Source organism: Urocampus carinirostris, chromosome 16 (genome assembly GCF_059441175.1).
Source record: "Urocampus carinirostris isolate Australia breed hairy pipefish chromosome 16, RoL_Ucar_1.0, whole genome shotgun sequence".
NCBI lineage: Eukaryota > Metazoa > Chordata > Actinopteri > Syngnathiformes > Syngnathidae > Urocampus > Urocampus carinirostris.
In genome coordinates this window covers 5,495,235-5,518,991 of record NC_142364.1, presented here as the reverse complement: position 1 = coordinate 5,518,991, position 23,757 = coordinate 5,495,235, and the positions used below count along the sequence as shown (strand labels likewise).

The 23,757-nt window shown below is 40.2% G+C and overlaps 1 protein-coding gene across 1 annotated transcript; it reads right to left on the bottom strand.

Moving 5' to 3' along the window:
- Positions 1-52: 52 nt before the first annotated feature.
- On the bottom strand, positions 53-22,585 carry fubp3 (far upstream element (FUSE) binding protein 3). Its single transcript, XM_088356201.1, has 19 exons — positions 22,430-22,585; positions 19,363-19,474; positions 15,734-15,767; positions 15,602-15,651; positions 15,424-15,495; positions 15,067-15,124; positions 13,310-13,472; positions 13,114-13,212; positions 12,854-12,958; positions 12,611-12,713; positions 12,377-12,477; positions 10,832-10,955; positions 5,660-5,820; positions 4,615-4,688; positions 4,461-4,537; positions 3,833-3,889; positions 3,692-3,745; positions 3,487-3,614; positions 53-1,585 (listed from the first exon to the last, which is right to left on the bottom strand). The coding sequence occupies exons 1-19, from the start codon at positions 22,520-22,522 to the stop codon at positions 1,577-1,579; spliced, it is 1,674 nt and encodes a 557-aa protein (XP_088212327.1). The 5' UTR covers positions 22,523-22,585; the 3' UTR covers positions 53-1,576.
- Between the last annotated feature and the right edge of the window lie 1,172 nt (positions 22,586-23,757).

Here is a 23,757-nt window from a genome sequence, read left to right as displayed (position 1 = left end):
CCTCGACATGCAAACACGAACGCAGTCTAAAATGGAAGCTTCGACCACAAGAGAGGCTCGCGGAAAATTTATTATGACTTTAGAGAACCGTCAACAAGCTATATAGAAAATAGATTTTCTGCTAATAAAACATACAGTTGGCCTATCATGGTTGTATTTACACAATAGTACTCTCAGGCGTGAAAAACAAAAAACTGGTATAACAATACACAATGAAGGTAGTTTGGATGTTTTTCTTTTAATACACGGTTAACTGTACACCAAAAGTAAACCCACCATAATTAGACATATTTTTTTCTTCTTCTCCAAATGATATATCCCTTTTCATTAAGAAATGACTTTAATACAAGAAGCGGTTCTCCATGACGACGAGTCACCGTCCAATATTCATATTAGATCACACAACCAAGAAATAAAAAATAATTAAAAAGTTATTAGAAGTAGCGGGAGGTACCGGAGGAGGTGAGCGTTACGTTTTTTTTTCTCATCATTGATCATAACACTTCTTAAAACATAAACCGAGCAATAATCGTACAAGGAGGGGAGAAAAAAAACAGGCTTAGCAGTCTTGAACACGCACACAAAAAAAAAAATAAACACCCTGACACGAAAACAACATTTCTTCATAAGATGCAACATCCAATTTCAATCACATTCACAATCTTGGAGCAGTAGAAGAAAAACGAGAACCGAGAGGAAAAAAAAAACAAAGAGGGACGATTTTCCTACAATACTGGTGGCAGGAAAGAGGCTATAAGAAACATTATTTTTTTTTTTAAATTAACAGTCAAATACAAGAGCATATATGTAAATATATACACACTTTTACAAGGTAGCAAAAGGCAAACATCCCTCTCATATAATCAAATCCATGTAATAAATTATCCTCCAGAAAAGGAAAAAACATCATAAAACTACAAGTTTAAAAAAAAAAAAAATCGGTCAAAAATATTCGAGAAGCCATCTTTGTATATCAAACGTGAAATAAGATATTGCACCTTTTTCCCCCGTGTGTATTTGTGCATGTGATCGAGTACAATAAAACGACAATGAATGAGAAACAAAACAGCATACGACGCACCATTAAATTAGAACTATTGCTTCTTGTTTTCCTCTCTCTTCGCTCAAAACCATGTAACAAAATAAAGACATTCCGCTGTAACAAAACATCACAGTTTCATTTCACTGAATTATGTAAAAATATCATCGAAAAGACGCTGGAAGAAAAAAAAAACGGCGTTCAAGACTGCTAAGCGGAATCGAGGAAACAAAAAAGCGATTATATATTGCCTCTTTGAAATGTTACACACGCGCTTTTCATTTTGGCCAAGAAAAAAAAAAAAAAGGAAAAAAAGAATCCCAGATAACACGCTCTATTTCCAAATAACAGTGTACACAAGCATTTAGTAACAAATAAAGGTTCTGCTGATTACAAATATATTTTTTTTATCATAATACCATTCTACAGCTAGTGTTTCCCACTAAGAAAAGTCTTCAAGGCGCTGCAAGTCTAAAAAAAAGAAAAATGGGGGGGAAAATAAGAGGGCCGTCTTCATCCTCCGCGCTGAGACCTTTTCTAGTGATCCTGAGGGGGACGACAAACATGCAACATCATTGCAAACTCTTGCCTGTTAGATGGATTTATTCCAAGTCTATATTCAACTTCTGGATGCTTTAGTACACTGTTCGGGAGCGAATGGCTCGGATATCAAATAAAACCAAACAACAAACTAATTACCCAAAAGCTCTAGCAAAGCACCTAGAGCAATTTGATTGGGTGAGCGGTAAGAATGGGCAAATCTATACACAGGACTCCTCCTCGCCCACACCTTCTGCACCGAGGGTAAATACATTTGTATCCTTGTTTGCAGTATTTTGTGACAGTTTTACAAAAGAACTTTGCTCGCACCTCGTTTTGAAAGCATTATTTAGGACAAAAATATGCTAACACTTAAGTAACTTCAAGAGCGAGATACTGTAAGTCGTATATCTGTTGAAATGGGACATATTATCATGGATTATCATTTCATAAATTTTATCAAATGATCAAACATCACGCAGTGAAATAAAATTTGCTGAAGAATTAGCTTTTGTCTGGAAACTGGGTTTGGCGTTTTTGTTATATTTTGTAAAATAATATATGGTGTGGCTCTTCCGCCCTAAACAAAAAAAGAAATAATATATATTTCTTTTTTTGACTTTAAGGGTCTTTGGGTCTAAAAGGTTTCCGACCCCTGCTTTAGTACAAGGCTAAAGGTCGACCAATTATTAGGCGGGGTGATTAACACAACCGTCATTTAAAAGTTTGACGGATATTGGTGTTTTTATTTATTCGACGAGCCAATTATTTAGGCTCAGATACAGCAGAGCCTCTCTCGCTCCCTCTCTCTCCTGCCTTCTCTCTCAGAGGCTACCCAACCCGCAGGTTCTAATTGGATAAGCGATCAAAGGAGGAGTCACTGAAGCAGGACGAATGACGTTAAAACTGAGTGAACAGCGCCAACTCTGCCAACTCCTGAGTACCGACATGCTTGTGAGTCAAGACCACTAGTAATATTGAATTTTTAAAAGTCTGTTGTAAAAACGCGTGTGTGTTTGATTAAAAGAAAGCGTAAAAAGTGGAGTTCGCTTGTGGAAGGGGAGCACGTTCAGGTGGAGACTGATCTATTAGCTCTTTTCATAACATTAGTAAGTCAATCAAGTGTGTGTTTGTGATTGATAGCATAAAAAGCACGCTAAAGTGGAAGGCTGAGCGATTACCAGTTTTCATAACATTAGTTCCTCAATCTAGCTCTAGAACAGGAGCGCTCCGTTGAAATTTCCATTGCTTTTTGTACTTTTTGATTCAAGTCAATTTAAGTCATGTTGGTTGTATTGACATTTTTATACATTTGATGTAAAAAAAATCATGGAAATATTTCAGTTTTACATAACTTTATAAGAGCTGCTGCTATGACTTATTTCCTATACTTTGGTTTCAGTGAAATATTAGTCACGCTAGCTGTGTTGAAATGTACATGTATTTACTGTAAAAGGTTTAGAGAACTACTAAAGTTTTATTTTAATTGATTACAAATATTCTTTGCTTCTCTTATTAAAATTTTCTAGCTCCAAATTTTAAGCTTTTACAGCAAATGACTATTGGCTCCAAGTATGAGTTATCAGCCTCCTGTTAATGCTAATAATCACTGATTATTATACTGATTATTAATCAGTATTGGACCAGAAAACCCCACGTTGGTTGATACTTATACAATGCTCATCAACCTTTATTAAATTCCTGTTACAACCAATGTTTTGTGATAAAACCTCACCAAGTTCTTTGTTTAGGAAAAAATACAGGGAGCAATATGGGAAAAATAGAACCAATTGGAAATCAACCGTTTTTAATTTTATGTCTCAATTTTACCTATTGTCGTCTTTAAAAAGGGGTAAAAAAATTCAAAAATCTACCCTACCAGTGACGGAAAATGTTGCGTGTCTCACCTGAAGGCCTGGGGCTTGACTCTGCTGGGCGCCCTGGTTGAAATAAGCCATGGGCTGCCTATAAAAGTCCACCCAGGCGTTGAAGTCTGGATTGGAAGCCTGCTGAGATCCAGGAGTCGAAGTTTGACCTAAGAAAGAAAAACAGTAATGAAAAAAAGAACACAGAAAGGAGGCGAGGATGTGTCATCGGCGCTCACGGACTGACCCCAGGCTTTGTTGTATTCTGCAGGAGCGCTTTGGGCTTGTTGGCCTTGCTGACCTGAAATAGGCAGAATTGATGAATGGGCCGAATTGAACGTAGATACATTAGCCTTTCTATAATGTGGGTGAGCGTTAGCACACTTGCCTAGCTTTTTGTAATACTGCTCCCAGTCCATCTGGCCCGTTTGGGAGCCATTGTGACCTGAAAACGGACAGACAACATGGTCAACTCCTCTTCCAATTATTTCCATGAGTCAAAGTGCGTCTACACAGGAAAATGTTTCATGTTTGAAAATCGTACACACACTTCTTTCCTGTCATTTTCAGATTCAACTTCCACGTGTTCACATAATTAAAGCCCACTGGTAGGGCTGTAACCATGACAATTTTGTCGGGAAAATCTATAGAAAGTCGACGATTTTGTTGTCTACTATTGTGGCCAGTCATGTTTTTCTCCAAAAATGTATGGCAGTTTACATGATTATCGCATCTGTCTCAAGCAAAAACATACAGGAATGACAGCGTCAACATCACACATACCGAAACTTCTCAAGTTTAGGAGCATTTTAGCCTAGAATTCATTTTTGCATTTATTATATTTGCAACATTTTTAAATCACAGTCATACTAGATTTAAGAAAAAATTATAAGATTATTCGCCTAATCTTTTGATGGTCTGTGACTACTGTGTCGACTACCGATAGTCGGTAATTTCTTGGTGGTCCATTAATTTTTAAGTCAATACACAACACAAATACTCTCATTGTAACTCACTATGATCCTGCTGGCCTGGAGGTTGCCAGATCTGGAAAGTTGTCCCCCATCCTCCAGTCATGAACGTTTGAGGGCCGCTGTGAGAAGATTGAGGAGAGTTAGGCTTGCGTTTATGAGCTGACAATAGAGAGAAAAAAAAAAAAAAAAACTTTACTGTTGAGGAGGAGTGGCCGCTCCTTGGTTGTAGGGATTCATGCCGAAGCTGCCGTTTCCTCCGAGGCCGGGAGCCTGCAGCGAGGAGAGAGACCACACTCGTGTTCAGAAAAGGAAGCCAACAGACTAGGTCAAAGGGCACAGCCGGGCCCTGATGCACTCCATTAAGTCCATTTGATGGATTCTTGGTGTGTAACCTCTGGTGTCATCCCCGGCACCCTTGCAATGGTGACATGTGCGCTCATGAATATAGGGGAAAGCGGCCACCATGGACCACCTACTACAGGTCCACTGATTATCGATCATCTGCATCAATATCTGGGAATTTGCCTATCAGCATTTTTTTAATTTAACGGACCGATTATTTAGGCTAAGATACAGCCAAGACTTTCTCTCCCGCTCTCCTGCCTTCCGTCTCACACACTTACACCCTTCGCCTTTAATTGGTAAGCGACCGGGGGCGGAGTCACTGAAGCAGGTAGAATCACGTGAGAGTGGAGTAAACCGAGGCAGCTCTGCTAGCTCCTGGGTCCAGACATGCCTGTGAAGACCGCTCATAATTAAGACTTTAAAAAGTCTATGGTACAAAGGCTTGTGTGTGATAAAAAGATAGCGTAAAAAGCGTAGTTAACTCGTTTTAGGGAAGCACGTTCAGGTTGAGAATGCTATATAAGCTCTTATGAGTTTGTCAATCAAGCTTGCGTTTTTAATTGAGTGATAAAAAGCATACTGAAGTGGAAGGCTAAGTGATTAGCAGTTACCATCAAATTAGTTAAATCAGGCTTTGCTGCTAAGCCTAATGTTATTTCCTGCACTGTTAGTGTGAAAGATTAGTCATGTTAGTTGTGTTGAAATTTAAATTTACAGTAAAAGGAGAGTTAGCAATATTTCATTTGAATGTACAACAAATCTTTGTTTCTTTTGGCATTATTAAAGACTTCTTACACCATTTTAAGCTTTTACAGCAACTGAATATCCGGCCTCCTCTTAATACCAATAATTGGTAAGGGCCCTGAAAAACCCATCGGTCGATCCTTACCACCTACCCCAATTCTTTCGTCAATCAGCTGGCGGGCCTTGTCCAGCTGCTGCGGGGTTCCGCGGATAGAGAAGATGCGGACGTTGGGGTCAGTGTTGGGTGGCGGGTTTCTCTGCAGCTCCACGTGGGCACGAGATTGCTCCTTGATGTTTTTGATGGTTTCACCACCTGCAAAAATGACAAGATGCCTTTAAGTCTCGACAGCAGAGAATAACATTCCGACTAAGAGTGGAGGAAATCAAAGATCATATTACTGTAAAAAAAAAAAAAAAAAAAAAGTATAAGCTCCTGTTGTCCCCTCAGTTCAAAATGACCAGCCACTTAGTTGTTAAAAGCAGAAAAATATTCCCTAAATTAAATTGTACAACATTTCCAAGATTGTTTTGAATTTGAAATTAAATGTTTTTATTCAAATTTCCATGCAAGTACAATAGGGCTGCCACTCACGGCTATTTTAATAGTTGACTAGTCACCAACTATTACTGCTTATTGCCCTGTGCCTGCGTGGGTTTCCTCCGGGCACTCAGATTTCCTCCCACATTCCAAAAACATAGATGTTAGATCGATTTGCTGGTCCAAATTGTCCCTAGGTGAGAATGAGCAAGTGAGTTGTCTGGCTGGCAACCAGTTCAAAGTGTACATGCTCACTGGCCGGAGTCAGCTGGGACGGGCTCCAGCACCCCCGCGACCATAGTGAGGATAAGCGGCACAGAAAATGGATGGACCGATAGTCACCAACTATTGAAATTATATTCCCCCCCTTAAATTTACCATGAGGTTGATTTAATTATATGGTATAAGATAATAAACAAGGAAAAATACATCTTTTATCAAACATACTCCGTTTTTTTACAAAAAAATAAATAAAAATGCACTAAAACCAACTAGGCACTGTGCTTGGTCAGTAGACAAATCCAGAAATAAACCTCCGTCCATTATACAGAGACAGGCAGATAATCTATGGATTAAATTCAACGAAACAATTTTTTTAAAATTGTCATGAATCGAGAAGAAACACGTTAGCAGCTGTAGAACAGTAAAATAAAACATGTCTAACAAAAGTACTTATGGATTCTCAACGGTTTGAAATTAAACTGTTTTTACAACTGATGTCTGCTCTTTGGACTGCAAGCATTTATTTCTATATAGGTTTGTCAGGCACAATCATGTATAAAGCTCAAGCTCTATTATATAACAAAATACAGACATAGAAAATGTACAATGCATGTCCACCAAGACCGTAGCGACTTAAATGTTAGTTGAATTTTACCAAGGTGAGATTCTTTATTTTAAGTCAGACGGGCTCTTTAAATGCTTCCTGCGTAACCGATCTACAGCCACGATACGCAAGGTTTGCTCTGCAAAATTTGCAGGTAGTCTTTATTTTGGCCGTATCCAGGATGAAATGCTCCCAAAAGTTAGAAATGTTAGATGTTGCCATTTTTGTAGATTTATTTTACTGCACGAGACAGACAGGCTATTGGCCACAGCGCGACTTTCAGAAGATTATAATTATGTCGAGATGCCTCTCTGTTGGAAAAATGTTGTCAATGGTCGACAGTGAAATTCATCGTCGACTTTTTCTATCATAATTTTTTGTGGCCTACGTCGACTAATTGTTACAGCCCTTAAGTACAAAGATGTCCTTTGACATGAGGACAACAGAAGGGATTCATATATTGTCTTTAGGGCCCTATCTGTTCAGTTTATTTTCCTTTTCGTCTCAGATGTTTAAATGATAAAGAATCAGAAACATGGAAACATGTCTGAATGTTTTGCTATATTTAAGACATTAATTGCAAAGTAATTCAAATCTGAGCAGTATCTTGACTTCTTAGTCACTGTTGACCAAGATTGCTCTTGGGAGTAAGGAAACCAGTTCCAAATAACTTTTGTACTGACAACATTTTACTAATGTGAATTTTAAAGGAAAATGATTTTAAAAGGAAATTGTGAATCGTCATTGAAAACCCCCAATAAATGGATATAGTGTTGGCTGTTAATCTTTTCACCAACTGCCTACTTGAATGGAAATTGGAGGTCTGACGTCATTAACCGTCAATGGCACTGAATAAAAAGTATTCTTTTCCAACTAACGGAAGGGGCAAGATCTGCATAAATCCAAGCAACAATCCCCATCTTTTACTCATGTGTCACTGCTAAATAGAAAAGCAATTGAATAGGATCAGATATCTTCGGACTAATGTGGATTAAAATTGAATATTTATCAGATAAGCTTTTAATAGAGCGTACTCGTGTAATCTGTTGCTCGTTTCATGTGCAGATTGTGAACGTGTCCATATGGTTATTTAAAATGCACATGTGAAGAAAATAAAACAAAAAAACAGATACGGGAATTAAGCAGGAATCGGGCCTGGGACCAGCTGCGCAAATCCAGCTTTTGTAGGAGGCCACGTGAGAAGCGGGCTCGGGCGGCGTCTCCGGCATCATGTCGTGTCACATGACAGAAGGATACGCGCTGCGACGCTACCTTACTAGCAAGCGCCATGCGCCTCGCCACTTTCCCTCCATTCTCTGCTAACATCCGTGCAAATCGGTAAACAAAAGGAGGACGATGCTTGCCAGCTTCTCGACGTGTGGGGAGAGCAATTATATCAGCGGGGAGAAACGTAACAGTCGGCGGGAGAAAAGGGGCCAAAATTGAAGCGTATCCTCCTCCCGGGATATCGTTTGTCTCCTTTCGCCTTTTCTTTCGTGACTCTGAGATGAGAGCAGGGAGTGAATGAGGTAGCGAGGGGCAGGGGGTGCGGTGGGGTGACGAACAACTGCCACCACCCAACTTCACTCCCAAATGCAGGGAAAAGGGCCGAGGGTGCTGTCCTGACATCAATTACACATTTGTTCACTTGTGGCTGACATTCGGATGACCCGGGCTGACCCATCTCCCTCCCCGTGGAAGAAAAAAAAAAACGCTAGTCATGAAAAGCTATCCGCCTCCCGCAGCAGTTTTCTGCACGGCCAACAGACTGCGCATGGGCCATTAATGCATTGTCAAGCAAATGCGACTTCTGCCTTAATGAAGCCATTATGAGCTGGCCCGGTCGAACCGCGGCGAGCGATGAAGACGCAGACTATTCATTTCATGGACTGGGCGCAGATAATACAAGCTTTATTAATGAGACTGGTTTAGTGCGTCCGTCCGAAAAGGAGGCGAACAAAAGGTGCGACTGGTGACAGCATTTAGGGGATCTGGTTAGCGGCTGGTGCTGCTGAGGAGAGCCACGCCCATTTTGGGAGCGGCTGCTAAATTGTTCTTTACGATTCCTGAAAGAGAATTCACAGATTTGTTCCTGAATAGAGGACATGCTTGAAGAGAGATGAAAACTACCACAATGCCATACAGACTTTTGCAACTTTTTTTGTGTCTGCTAAAGCTGAGCCAAGTGGAGCGTTCTAGGGTAAACTTCACGGGACTCAATTGGATTACTGGTTACATATATTTCAAATATTTGATTACCATTCATTACCTTAATTAGTAGAAGTACAAAATACTTTTCTTCAGTAATACTCTACCCCCCAAAAACAAAAAAAAGTTAAAATTTAAGGGAAGCTGATTTGGGCAATTGTGTTGCACATGGAATAAGGAAAAATGTTTATTTCCTCCAAAAAAATCAAATGCTTGTGTCACTTTTGACTGGTCAACATTTTTTAAAATTAAAATAAAAGTAAACAGATGGGTCAGGTGGGATTTAAAAAATTATATACACCATATGGTGACAAAGATTTGTGTCCGCGTCAGAATTTCTTTAAATTTTGAACAACAAAACAAAACAAATTTACTTGTAGAGCACTTTTAAGGCAATAAATTGCCACTCAGTGCTGTATAAAAAAACTTCCAAAGTACAATAAGACAATAACATCCCTTCCTAATCCCCACCAGACTACCCAAAACGCCTAATACATAGACCCACAAAATGGTAAAAATGTAAATGGAAACAAAAAAAAAAATGATTATGAATTGGCACAGGCTAAACACCCGAGGGGGGCTTATCCATACTGACAGGAATGGCAACAGATGGCCTCAGGATTTTCAGCCATAGAACCACACCCTACCAGTGTGGGCCACCAAAATGAAATATAAAAATAGAAATAATTGTGGCTCTAATCACATCATTTTTTAAAAGATGCTTGTGTAGTAGGTTTATTTTTGTTTTAAGAATAAATGAGATATGGTTACTAATAAAATCCATGTATTTTTTGCATGTAAAAACCAATTGCTGTCAGACTTTAGTCGGGCATTCTGTCTTGCTAGCTTTCCGTAGAAAGAATGCAACAGAAGGGGACTCTTATTTTGCATGGAAAACGGTAATGAATTTAAACCCGTTTTAATGTGGGAGAGCAGGTTGGTGGGTGGTTTGGTCCATCAAGCAGCGTTCAACGACTGTGTGAGTGCATAAAGGGTCAAAAGCAGGGGGCAACGGGCTACATATGGCATCGTAAAGATATTAATCACCGCGCTCTTTAAGGCTCAGTTGACAGCACCCAGACCCGCCGCCATCTCCACCATATTGACCCCCTTCATATGCTAATGCACCGAGGGGGCGACGCAACGCCCAGGTTTATTTGTTTCCCTTGGTCCGCTACATGCACAAAAGCCACTTGACATTTCTATTGCCATGTTTTTATTTTTTGGAGGCACCGCCGCCTTTCAACTATCACAGCACGCGCGCGCACACACGGCCGACGAAACGCAAACATGCACGCGGGCGCACACACACACACTTTCTTCCAATGCAATGGTCAATGACTTTTAAATAGCTGGCAATAGAGTGGGCATGAATGGCCAATAAGCTAATTCCTCCTATTCATTCCCTCGCTGCACTCTATCGGCTTGAAAGAGGCTCATTAGATGCCAGGCGGCCTTCCACATGATTGAGGGCTGTTATTATGCACCTTTAACAATTAATGTCACATTACACGCATTATCCCCATCATTAAGCCCTTAGTGAGCACAATGAATACCACTTGTGCTGCATACATGAAGCCTGTGGGGAGGGGTGAGGGGGGCGGTCGCTAGCCCCACATCGGTTTCGCTCAGAGTGGAGCTCGCTTATTAAAACGCTGCTGGACAGGGCAAAGGCAATCTGTTGAGTTCGATTATGAGCTGTGCCCAGGCCACTTATCACGCTCTTTAAAATACCTAAATAGATTATTTTACCTTTGCCGATCACCAGGCCGCACTTATCGGCAGGTACAGCATAGGTCACTTCCTGCAGCCCTCCTCCCATGTTGCAGTCGCTTCGGCTGCGGCGTCCCATGACCCCACCGAAACCATCTCGCTCCTTTGTGAGAAAAATATATAAAATTCATGAAAAATAACAGACTAAGTAAGGCATCCTCTTTTTTAAGTGGTGAAAGTGAGACGAGAATTTCCAATATCTTTGGATATATCTGGTATAGCATATACAAAAGAAAAAAATAACATTGCCTAACAAAAATAAACTCAAGTAATATGAAAATGTCTGCTCCATAATATATTCTTGTGTCAAGTATTGAAGATTTTGAATTTTCTACCGGGATGTTGCATTTCATTTTTGACTGATTGTATTGTGGATTTTTTTTGTTATCGACCAATATTTTAAATTCGTGTCAATTCTGGATTTTCCACCTACTGCTAAAATTAACAAGCTTGTTGGTATTTATAGATTTCAAGCTTTATTTGATATTGAATCCCTATTAAAAAAACAACAACTTAGGTTTAGACATTTTCTCATGTTAATTTTTGTTCATTGAGCAATTGTCGCATGATTTACAAGTTAAATTTATTGACTGAATTAGCTTTTACAGTCTGCGGTGAACCAAATAAACCCCAAATTGTCAAGAAATTTGAAAGTGCGCTTTATAACACAGTGCGCGCTGTATATAGCCAGATTTCAACAGATAAAATTTTAAGCACACACACACAATAATGATAGGTAGACGTTACCATAAAAGGTCAAACGGTAATTCCTCGTTTGAGCAATGATTGCACTCTGTGCAGGTGGAATCAAACCAAAGTAGTGGTGGTAAGAGAGGTAACACTTTACCGCTAGACCACCAGTGGTAGAAATGACTCAAGTCAAGGCATTAGACTATCTCGTTATCACAATATTTTTTACACAAGGTGAAAAGAAAAAAGATTTTTGTAGCAGATTTTAAAAGGTTCAACAATTTCTCCTCCTCTCTAACTAATGTCAGCGAATGGAGAAAACAAAGTAACTCGACAAAATGCCATACAACTGCATACATTAGACAGGAGTCGTTGACGCACAGGTGAATTGGAGAGACGGTTTAACCTATCAGAATGCACTATGCAAATGACATGCCTTTTCGTATGTCATCTGTACCACTGGCGGGAACATGTTAGCCTCTCACTGCCACTAATTGGATTTGATTCCCTGTGCATAAATTGTTTTACGACTTTGATCCACAGTACATATTAATGCATGTACACATTTTTGCACAGTATAGCTTTATGTATGAAAAATATGATCGATTATTTTTTGGGGGTGCCCCCTGTACTGAAGAAAATACACGTTTTATGAAAAGTCTATTTCCAATTATATAGGGATCTTTGGAAAACCAATCGAATTAAATAAACAACCTTATTTAACTGCAAAAAGTGACTGTGCCATCTTAGTCTTAGTCAAGGTTCCTGTGTCCAATCAAAGCTGCTTCTTCAGGTTCAATGCACTTTTCAAACAGGGTGGCACACATTGTATACCTGGGCGGTTTGAACCAGCTCGTTGATGAGGTGCACGGCGTGGTGGCAGTGGTCAGGCTGGCCCATCACCTGGGCAACACGGTCAGGGCTGACTCCGTCATCTAGGAGGTCAAAGGACAAGCAAGGTCAGAGGGCAAGGCTATTCAGCGAGACTACAAAAGGAGCAGGAGAGTAAAATACCGAAGCATCATATTTTATATGGGCTGCAGTAAGAATCGCCATATAAGGGCTTACCTTGCTTGAACTGGATCCTGACCCCAGCGTCGGTCTGTATCTTCTTTATCATCTCTCCGTTTCTGCCAATGATTATGCCCACTGCAAATCTAGGTACCACTACCTGATGCGATAAAAAAAAATCTACATAAGCTATCAGTGCTTGCAGCTTTAATGAGCTCCAAAACCTTCTAATAATTTTTAAATGAAAATATAGCAGAAAAGACCATGAGACTGGTGTTGAAATGCTGATAAATGTCTTACATCCAGACTGCTTCCGCCCATTTTGGATCCAAAGTCAGCTCTGCCCACCCGAAAATCTCCTTGGTCCTTATCCCTGATGAGCTTGAAGACAAGTTCCCGTGCTTGCTGTAACAAGGTCAAGAAACAAAAAAATTCTATTAAATGATCAAGCTGGAAAAAAGCAGAATTTGTTGTTGCGTGTGATCGTTTAGGGTTGCTGTTGGCTAGCATGAATAATGAAACATTATCAAATCCATACTTGTGAGTAAACTCCAACCAACCTGTACTTTGTGGGGATCTCCAGTTATTCTGAGTGGTTTGTCTGCACCAGTAGGCATGGGGTCATCCTGGATCATTATCATTTGCACCCCTGTTCTCTCCTACGCAGTATTAAAGAAAAAAAAGGTCACATCCAGGCAGATACAAAATGAAACTGACAGTCTACTCATTCACTTATTGGCGAAGAAGTGTCCATACCTGCAGCTGTTTGATGGTTTCTCCCCCTTTGCCGATAACCAGGCCCACTTTGTTGGCAGGGATTAGCATCTGTTGGATGGCGCCGTTGCCGTCCATTTCGCAGTGGAAGCCCGGACCGTAGCGACACTGCTCCACAATCTCATTCAGCAACCTTTTGGCCTGCCTGTGTGTAAGTGGTTGATTCTCTTACATCAGGGGTCTCAAACTCAATTGAATTTGGGGCTGCTGAAGCTAGGGTCCGCATGAGGTTGGCCCAAAAGGAGTTTTCAAAAAAATAAATAAAATAATAATAATAATAATAATGAAAAAATAATAATAATAAAACGCGCTCATGAAAACATTTCACTTATCTTAAAGGGACAGTGTTTTATATTGTTCCACTGGATGTCGCTGTAATGAGTCGGGCACCCGAAAATGAGTCCAAGGAAGACTACAAATCACGCAGACTGAGAGTGAGCAAAAAACACCCCATTTTCTTCTAATTTTACCTAGCCTTACACAAAGACAGTATGGGAAAAATATATATTAAAAAAAAGGAATAAAATATAGAATTATAAATAAGATGAGGAAGCAAAAAAGAAAAACACGAGTAAAAAAAAATGAGGGGAAAAAGCACATAAGGGAAAATAAAGAAAAAGAAAAGAAGGAATTGAGACGAAAGGGAAAGAAAATATATTTATTTATACTTTAATTTTTCCCATTTTCTTTACAAAAGAAATAAGACGAGTTCTGGTCACTCTGAGTCTCCGTACTTTGTCTTCTGTTGTGCTTTTAGTGCTTGTTATTAGTGAAACGACAGAATGCAGTGATATTGAGTGGGAAAATAATACAAACTGTCTAACTTTCATATTACAACATGACCTTCAAACCATCAACTTGGGGAAAGCAGTTTGACACAACTGTCTTGCATGATATTTCCCCATTCACTTAGTTTTTGTCTGTCTTTAGAGCAGTGTTTCCAAAAGAGGTCCAGTTTTCAGTGGGTCACACGTTTGATGCGGTTGAGAAAATGGTTGGAACGCTTTCCTTAGGCCACTTTTTTACCATGGAGGAAGAAGGCGCCTAACTGTTGAAGCGCATCTTCCAAAAGTAAGTTAAATTTCACTTTATTTATCTTTATAGAGCATATTATTTCATTAAATCCTTATTTTTTAGTACAAAACAATACAGGTTACTTATACAAGCCTTAAACATACTTATATAAACCTTCAACTTACAAAATATAGCCCTGAAGCAACTTACGAACCAATTTCACTTTCGAACAATTGTCTGTTTGTAAGCAGGCCAGCGTCTGTATACAGTATATTACATATATATATATATATATATATATATATATATATATATATATATATATATATATATATATATATATATATATATATATAAATAACAGCAGTTGCACTTAATTCCATGTTTGAGCATATCGAGATCGAGTTTATTAAAAATGGCTGAAACTACTGAAGTGAAGAAGAGTTTTGGATTTCATTATAAATGCAGCTAATTGTACAACTTGAAGGAATATTACAACTTGAAGTCATATTCGCTGCGAATTTTGTTTGATTTTTAAGATGAATATATATATATATATTCTCCTTTAATCCGATAAATTTGATGGAAAAATTTTTTATTTGGGCCGCAGCTTGTAATTAAGATGGCACTGTGGGTCCTGAAGTCAGAGCAGTTGAGAACCACTGCTTTAGAGCATGGAAAAAAAACATGTTTTAGAGGCAGATAAAGAAAGATGGAAGACTCACTCAATGTTTTCAGGACTTCCGGTCAGCGTGCAAGGCCTGTCCAACATGCCGCCACTGTCTGCAATTATGATAAATTATTAGCACAACAATTGACTTCAATTGTTATTTTCTACTTTATTGATTTATTTTTTAAATGTAAAAGGTACAGACATGGAAACTCCATTTTTCTCTCAAACAAAATGACAAAAACAACCTATAACCCGTCTGGGTACTCGACAGTTCGTGCTGGGTTTTAGAATTGTTGCCCGACAAAGAACTTTGCAGCCAGTCACCATGGTAACAAAACTAAGCCACACTAGGAGAGAGAAGACTGAGCTGTGGCTCGATTACATTAAGGTGTTTGGAACATGAACTCACCTGACGCTATCTGGATCTTACAGCCAGATTCCAGTTGAATTCTCGAAATCTGCTCTCCTCCTTTTCCAATGACTGTTTGACCACAAAAAAAAGGGTGTTGTTGAAATGCGGACACAGCGCCACGTCAATACTGACGAGTGCATGCTAAACATTGGTAATGAAGTCAAAGCCCACTTACTGAATCCCACCATTTTGTCAGGCACTTTGAAATCTTCTGTCGTGAGAGCCCTGTAATATTATGACGAGATCAATAGTCTGAATAGAGGGTGGGGTCTACCAAAAATGATCTCAAGAACTCTGTTCTGCTCACCTTTGATGTACCATTGCGCTGAGATGATTGCCTACTGTGAAGACGGACAGGACAGAAAGGCAGTTAGCATATAAGGAATGACTTTAGGATACCCAGCAGAGGATGCGAACAGCCACATTGTAGACGGTTTTCTGGGCGATTTTACGCTTATTTGGCATCTTCCGGAAATGCACAGCGCTTCACGCTTGACATGGGACAGCGGCTATGAATAAATACAAGCTGGGTGGTTGTGAAATCAGACACAAGGGTGACTGAAATGGAGAAACTAAATGCCTTGGAAAGGCAGACTGTGGCACAATTTTGATGTTGGTTGCATTTACACTACAACAGTCAACTATTTTTGCGTAGAATATAAATATATATCTTTTTTTAGTTCCAGCCTGTTTTCTAACGCCACCTGTCAGCCATTTGAATGTCTTCATGTACAGCATTGGCTAGTTGAGGTGGAAAAACTAATACAATTATTCGACAATTATTGAGGGATTACTCAATTTGTCGTCTTTAAGACAAATTTTGGACCAGAATTTAGTGAAATTCCCAGAATTTCACCCAAGAAAAAAAAATTCCATATTTTCATGATAGATGAGTGTTGCGTTAATTCAAAATGTCAAACCCAACTTAGTCACATTTTAATAAGATTTCCATTTTTTCCAAAAATCAATATTGGTCTGCTCACACATTGGAGTTATGTTTAAGAAATAATGAACGAAATATTGACCAATTTTGGGGCTGCCACTAAAATTATTCTTTATGAGGTAAGATTATATCGCCTTGACAGCCGAAATATTCATTCCTGAAAAAAATCAAACATTTTATTGAAATGGTATGTGAAAAACACCATCAGTCATTTTCTTCAATGTTATTTTGAACCCAAGTTCTGAAATAAAAAATCTTTTATCAATCATCCATTTAATCGAGAAAACTATCAGGAAAGGGTAAACCTGATAAAAAAAAAAAGTCTATTGGGGCATGACAGGAAAATGCATGTAATTATCTCTTTCAAGTCGAAAACAGAAAACAGAAGGTGTCTTAACCATAAGTACATACTGTTTACATACGGAATAGGAGCAGTGTCTCACACCTCAAATTTTTTTTTAAAAAAGGAATAAAATGAACCAAGAACTAAGGCCCACGTGACAACTGGATTACATCCTGTGTGACGCACACACTCATGTCTTCTAGGAATGAAACACTTAGCAACATACTTGTATAACTACCTTTAATGCAAACGTCTATTATTGGTTGCCAAGACATAAACATCAAAGCTTAAAGCAGGCTCCATGATTAAGGGTGGCGCCATGTTGGACTTTTTACAACCAGGGTTGGGTAGGGTATCTTTAACTTGATTACTTTCAATTACTTTTGGATTACTCCAATACCAAATATGCTAATAAAAGACAAAAGAAACTAAATATGAATAAAATTACTAAATGTTGTGCAGGCTTGGGGAGTAACGGAATACATAGAACGGCAAAAATGATGTTGGCAAGCTGTTTGGATTGATTTTCATTTTGTTTCCGTCGCATTTTATGTTTGTTTTGCCGGAGATCAAAGAGATCAAAGCCAGGAGAGAAAACTTACCACGTGTTGTGAGTCATCATTTTATTCATATTTAGTTTCTTTTGTCTTTTATTAGCATATTTGGTATTGGAGTAATCCAAAAGTAATTGAAAGTAATCAAGTTAAAGTAACCCTACCCAACCCTGTTTATAACAATGCTGGAACACAGGTTGAAACATCCGGGATACAAGAAAATTAGGTATAGCTTCGGAACAGACCTCTGGTTTACAACTTGTTTTTTTAACTTTATCTCTGGGATAATGTTACGTTTCCACACCAATTGCACGTTACATTCGGCCCTTCGGGCGACGCTGCATCAAAGGGCTTCATCGTTATGTAAAGGATAGATGAGCATGTGAGTTCAGGAACACTTCAGAAAACAACTTTTAAATTCATAGGGTTCGTTACGCTTTTGAAATTCAAGTTGAAGCAAGTGCGTATACAAACACAAAATGTCAATATTGCTAAAAAAAAAAATCCACCTTTTGAATTACTTAAAAAACACACAGAGGCCCCTTATAGACACAACTTCAACTAGAAAAATAAACAAGTCTTTCTAGTTTCAACCTTTACTGACGCGCTTACATTCTAAGGATTGTCTCATCTTCTGCAAAGCAGAGGTTCAAAAGTACAAAAAGACAAGGTTCTGTCTTGGCTGGATATCCTTGCATGAGATAGGCGTCTCCCGCAAACACTTGTGCAGCAATGCTCAGATTGACAAACCTGTCCCCAATTGGCTCTGAACCTATGTTAGAATAGAAATACCTTAATACTCAAGACTGCTATAAGCTTGCCAAGTGTCCATCATCAAGGTTTCTCTAAAATTGTTATTAATGCGAATCATTTTTTTGGGGGGGTTAAAAAAAACTCTTTTTGGCAACTAATCAAAGAGCACCGTAGCGATGTGCACAACGGGGTCTGAAAAGTTTTTTTAATTGTGATGCTTCGAGCGATGATCCACTGCTCATTTTTCCAGCTTCCTCCACTTGCAAACCACTGATCTTCCATTTTCTCGCTGCTCAGTTTCTATGTTCTTCCGCGTAGCATAAATATCAAAACGCTATGGCGGACGAAAAAACGGAAAGCATTCAATGGAAGGAAAGTGGGGGTGATAGGGCGCGCTGCACAATTTGAAGAAAACCTGAGACTTTATTATGAGTTTCGTCAAGTAATGTTTATTTGTATAGCCCTTGATATCACAAGGAGTCTCAAATGGGCTGCACAGACTGCAGATTATGGCAAACTACCGACTATTATTACGCCATCCCCTGATCTTAAGCCTTCATGAGGGCGAGGAAAAACTAAACCTCAACATGAGGTAAATGTACCTTGAGAAGGGACCGCACATTAGGTAATCCCCCTTCCATGATGACTAAGAGTCTAATGGTCGTAAAGACAGTACATTCAGGGGTCATTTACTTCACATGGGGCCGGATAGGTTTCTAATTTTTAGTGACTTAAATGTAATGAACATTTCAAAATTGCATCTTGTATTTCCTTAGGTGGTCTCCGTGCGATCTCAAAATTGGTTTGATGATCTGAAACTTTTGAGAGGGTGAATTTGCAAAAAACACATATCAGGAAGCGAGCATATGTTTTTTCACAGCCCTGTAAATTAGGATGAACCGAACCTGCCCTAGTCCATTTAAAGGTTTTTATTGTACCACCATTTATAAGGATGACTAGATGAGGGCACACATTGGTGTATCAGTACAATTGATGGTGACCAATAACCATCAGTGGGACTTTATTGGACGCTTTATAAAGAGGAACTTTTCATTTCGATATGCTGCTATTAAGGGGCGTTTTCCTAAAATGACTCTACACAAAGAAGGGAATTTATTTTACGGAATTGAGTTATCCATGTCAATGGCTTACTCAAAAGTTACGTGGAATATTTGTCTGAAAAAGTATCTACAAAGCCCAATATTGGGCGTAGTAATTTTCACATATTGAGACACAGGTAGGTACCGTATGGTTTTTGTATAGGCTAACCAGCCCCAATAATGACGTACAATTAGAGTCATGGCAGGATCCAAGCTAAACGACGAAGAGAGGACGAGACTTACCTCCATTGTCCATCGTACGTTTCTGGCCTCCAAAGCCATAGAGGGAGGGGTCAAGGACAGGCGAGGAACTGTGAAGGTTTGGCATCTGCTCTCCTCCCATCTTGGCGGCCATCTGGAGAGAAAATCACCCAAAAATTCAAAGAGAGCTTACAGTCTTTTTGACATTCTACTTGACATTTTAACAGAAAAAAAATACAATTACAACCAAGTTTCTTCTTGGAAAAATGTTAGGGGTTAGAGATATGTCATCGGAAACCATATTTGCTGGAGGAACGAATAATGTAAAACAATTACATTTATATCTAATTAAAAGTAAGCTCGCAAGGGCAAACAATAGGGGTGGGCCCCACACACACACAAAAAAAAAATGTCGATATTGTGATTATATTTTCAGCTGAATCGAATTCTGTGATGTCATATCCGGTACTTAGAATGGCTTTTTTTCATTATCTTACAGTGTTTAAAAAGGATCATTAAAAAGATCACATTTGTTATATGTTGTCATTTCAGTTCATGACCTTCTGCGGCTGTAAACCTGTTGCAGTGTACATGGTATGTTCTTGTTGTCTCAGTTGAGATAAATGTCAGCTTCTGGACTGACGGACCAATGTGCATTGTTTGAACATCATTCATGGTTCATTGTCACAGAAGCGTAGGATTTAAGCAGCTTGTTTTTTTGTTTTGTTTTTTTTAGAAAACTTAAACCGCTATCGGTAGTTAGCACTAGCAACACAGTTAGCACGTCCGCAACACAGTTCTGAGGTCATGGGTTCAAACCCAGCTAGCAGCTGTCCTGTGCGGGGTTTGCATGTTCTCCCCGTGCTTGCTAGGTTTCTTCCGGGCGCTCCCGTTTCCTCCCAAATACATGCATTTCAGGTTAGTTGGATGGTCCAAATTATCCTTGGGTTGTCTGTCTGAAATGATCTGCATTTATATAGCGCTTTTCAAGTCAATGACTTCCCAAAGCGCTTTACATTGTGCTTCACATTTCCCTATAGCGGCCGTGATCTGTGCTAACCTGCTTATTGGGGGTTCAGTGTCTTACCCAAGGACACTACGACATGTAACACAGACAAGCAGAGATTCGGACTGGGATACCTTAATCCTAAGACGATCGCTCTACCTCCTGAGCTACTGCCGCCCCATGGAGACAAGTTGGGGGCTTTAGCATGTTAGCCAGTCTCCATGTGCCCTGCGACTGGCTGGCCACCAGTCCCCTGCCTGATAGCTGGAATAACCTCCGGCACCGCTCGCGACCCTAGTGAGGCTAAACGGTGCAGGTAATGGATGGCGAACGGATGGAAATATTGCAATCAATTTAATCAAAACGCAATACTTGCAGAATCGCAAGTATCGAGAATCGTGATATAAAACGCATAGGCACCTGAGTATCGTGATACAATCAAATCGTGACCAAAGCATATTATCCCTCCCCTAGCCAACAATGTTTTTAGGTTTATTAGAATGTAACTAAACTTTATTTTTTTCAGGGGGATACTTGTACGAATAACTGCATTTCAGAAGAAGCGCGTTTGATGTTTCAAAACAAGTACCCTCGAATGTTTATGTGGTATTTGTCCTTTGCCTTTTTTGTTTTCAGTGTGAAGATTACAGAAGAGTCAGTCAAATGGATACGATTTATGTATCAAATATTGTATAAAACTAAAATGATTATCAGCGGCATTAGGGGATCAGTGTATTGCCAAAGAACATTTCAACATTCAACACGGAGGAGCCGGGAATCAAACCTGGGACTTCCTAATATAAAGACAACTGCTTTACCTGTAATTCACTATGTACTTCAATCCATGGCAAAAGACATCATTAATTTCTGCTTCCTGTCTAATCCATACGAAGTAATCTGAAATCAGTTTTCTGCCGCACTTTCAATACTCCAACTTCTCCACATTAATCAATTTTAGTTGTTGAATCAAATCGGTAGTATTATAGGGTTGCTTCCTTGAGAAACTGCCTTTCCCAGCTGTTGCATTTTTCTGGTTGACTACCTAGATAAAGAAAAATCAAAGGCAAACATTTTAGCAGCACGCTTTACCCCATAAAATATCCATGATTCTTTATCTGCAATGAGGATTTTCTAGTTTCCTAAGATTATTATCAGAAACATGACCTGCCAGTGTCGTGCAAATTGATTTCCCATCCAAATTACTAACAACTTCCACGTTGACCTAGTTAAAGTTTACGCAAGAGGCACCAATGGAAAACACAATAGTAGTTTGCCTGATATTCGAGTAATTGCAGCGGGGAGAGCGAAATCCGTGGAGTGCGGCTTATATGGAGCAGGTGACGTTACATGACACGGCCTAACTCCAGCGACAGACCCCAACAAACACGCTAAAGCTAGCCGTGCTTCGTTAGCATCATGCTAGCTCGCTTCGCCAATTGGGGATTTTCGCGACGAGGGATCCGAAAAACAAGCACACATTTGGGGTAAAACGATGACACGTCGACGGGGCAGCCTACTTTGGAGAATTTAACCCGACATGGAGCGTCTTATACTCAGCGTGTGAGCTTAAGTGGGGCACGGTAGGATTTACCAGCCCGCGGCGAGCTCACTTTCTGACAGCGTGTCAAGACACTCGCAGCCCCCCGTAAAGACTGTCAGCCGCCGGGGGGAGGCCGGAAGGGTGAGCTCGGTGTCTTGGGGCAAAGGAGGGGAGCTAACGTGCTAAAGCCCCCAACTTGTGCGTGTATGTGGGGTAGGGGGGTGAGGGGTGTTTGACAACAGGTTGTCGACGTAAGTTAGTCGAAAGTTGCGGTAAGTTGAAAACTTCCGAGTGGGGGTAATGAGTCCCCTCCCGGAGCTTCGAGGGGGGTAAGGGGACGGCGTCGTCACGCTACGTCCGCCGAGGTAAGCGGCGTAGTCGGCTCGGCACTTCTTAATCTGTCGGTTTAGCTACGCTAACTCGGCTAGCTGGTTGTTAGCTAGCAAGCTAGCTAGGTGCATGAGGAATGGTTTGGAGTTGACGGAGGGAGGGGGGTGTCCAAGCCCCCTCCCGAAGGCGAACCGTACAGTTGCCGTGTCGCTCGCGGGTGGGGGCCGTTTTACCTGTCGCACCCGGCGTATCGTGTCTGCGAAGTCATCTTTCGTTCCGGGCTGAGACACCGAGGCCTGTCCCTGAACCAGCTCCGCCATCATCATCGCTCGCCTCGGCAGCTGAGAGGCTCACTTGAGGAGGGGAGGGGGAGCTGGGGAGGAGAGCACATGTGCCAAGCCCAAACTCCGAGAGCGGCGGGATCTCGCGAGACTATTGAAACTACGCAAACAGGAAGTGCTTTTTTTGGATTGTCCTCCTTTCCACCTTATTCAGAAATCAACAAAAAAACACGAAAATGCAATATAAAAATATAAACCCCATTTTTTAATTCTGATTTTTGTTGTTGTGGTTAAATCGTCTACTGTGATAAACATTCCCAATGTCGACACGATATGCAAAAAACATTAAAAACCTGGGCGTTATTTTCCACTCTGAGCTTAATTGTATTTCACACATCAAAAACATAACTAAAATTGTCTTTTTATAGTGAAGGATTTCACACATTTGACTATGAAAGATTTTATACAATTGAATACAAGTTTATTGAGAGCAGTGAAGATTTTCACTGAGTGGGCTTCAGGTCACGCTGTTCCAAATTCGGAATGTTTTGGCTGTGGAATTTTGATAACAGGACTCTGACGAAGGACGGCAGGCATTGTTTCGATATATGCTCTGCTGTTTTGAGTTTTTCCAGACATCGAGGCGAGGGGGTGGACCCCACGTAGGGGCTTCCTTGGCACGACCATGGGAGGAGCCGGCACACCAGCTTGCGGAAAAACGTGGGCCGAGAGAAGAAGCAGGAGATCGAGAGAGGAGGCTTGACAGAGACTCGAGCGACACTAATTCGGCCATATTCGATGGAGTTCACTTAGTTAAATTGTTTAAGAAATTAAATCTGCCCCCGTGTGGAAATGCCGGTCTCTTGTCCAAGAAACGAGCACGCATTGTTAGGTCAACGATATTTTTAGCCCGGTTTCTCTCTCTCTCTCTCTCTCTTTCTTTTCCACCCCTCTTCTCCCACTTTGTCTCTGTCTCTTTCACTTTTTGTGTCTCTCTTTTTCTCTTTCTCTCTCTCTCTCTGTGTCTTTATCCTCTTTTGCTCTAACTTCCTTTTTTCTTTTTCTCTTTCTCTCTTCATACCCTTTGCGCTTTCTTTTCTCTCCTTCTATCTTTCTATTTCTTTTTGGATTTCTTTCTTCCTCTCCCTTTCTTTTCCCCCCTCTCTCGCGACTTTTTATCTTTTGTTTCTCACGCTCTCTCCCTCTCTTTCTTTGTCCCGCCCTCTCTCCTTTTCCCTCCCTCGTTTTCTTATTTCTTTATCTCTCTTTTTCTTTCTCTT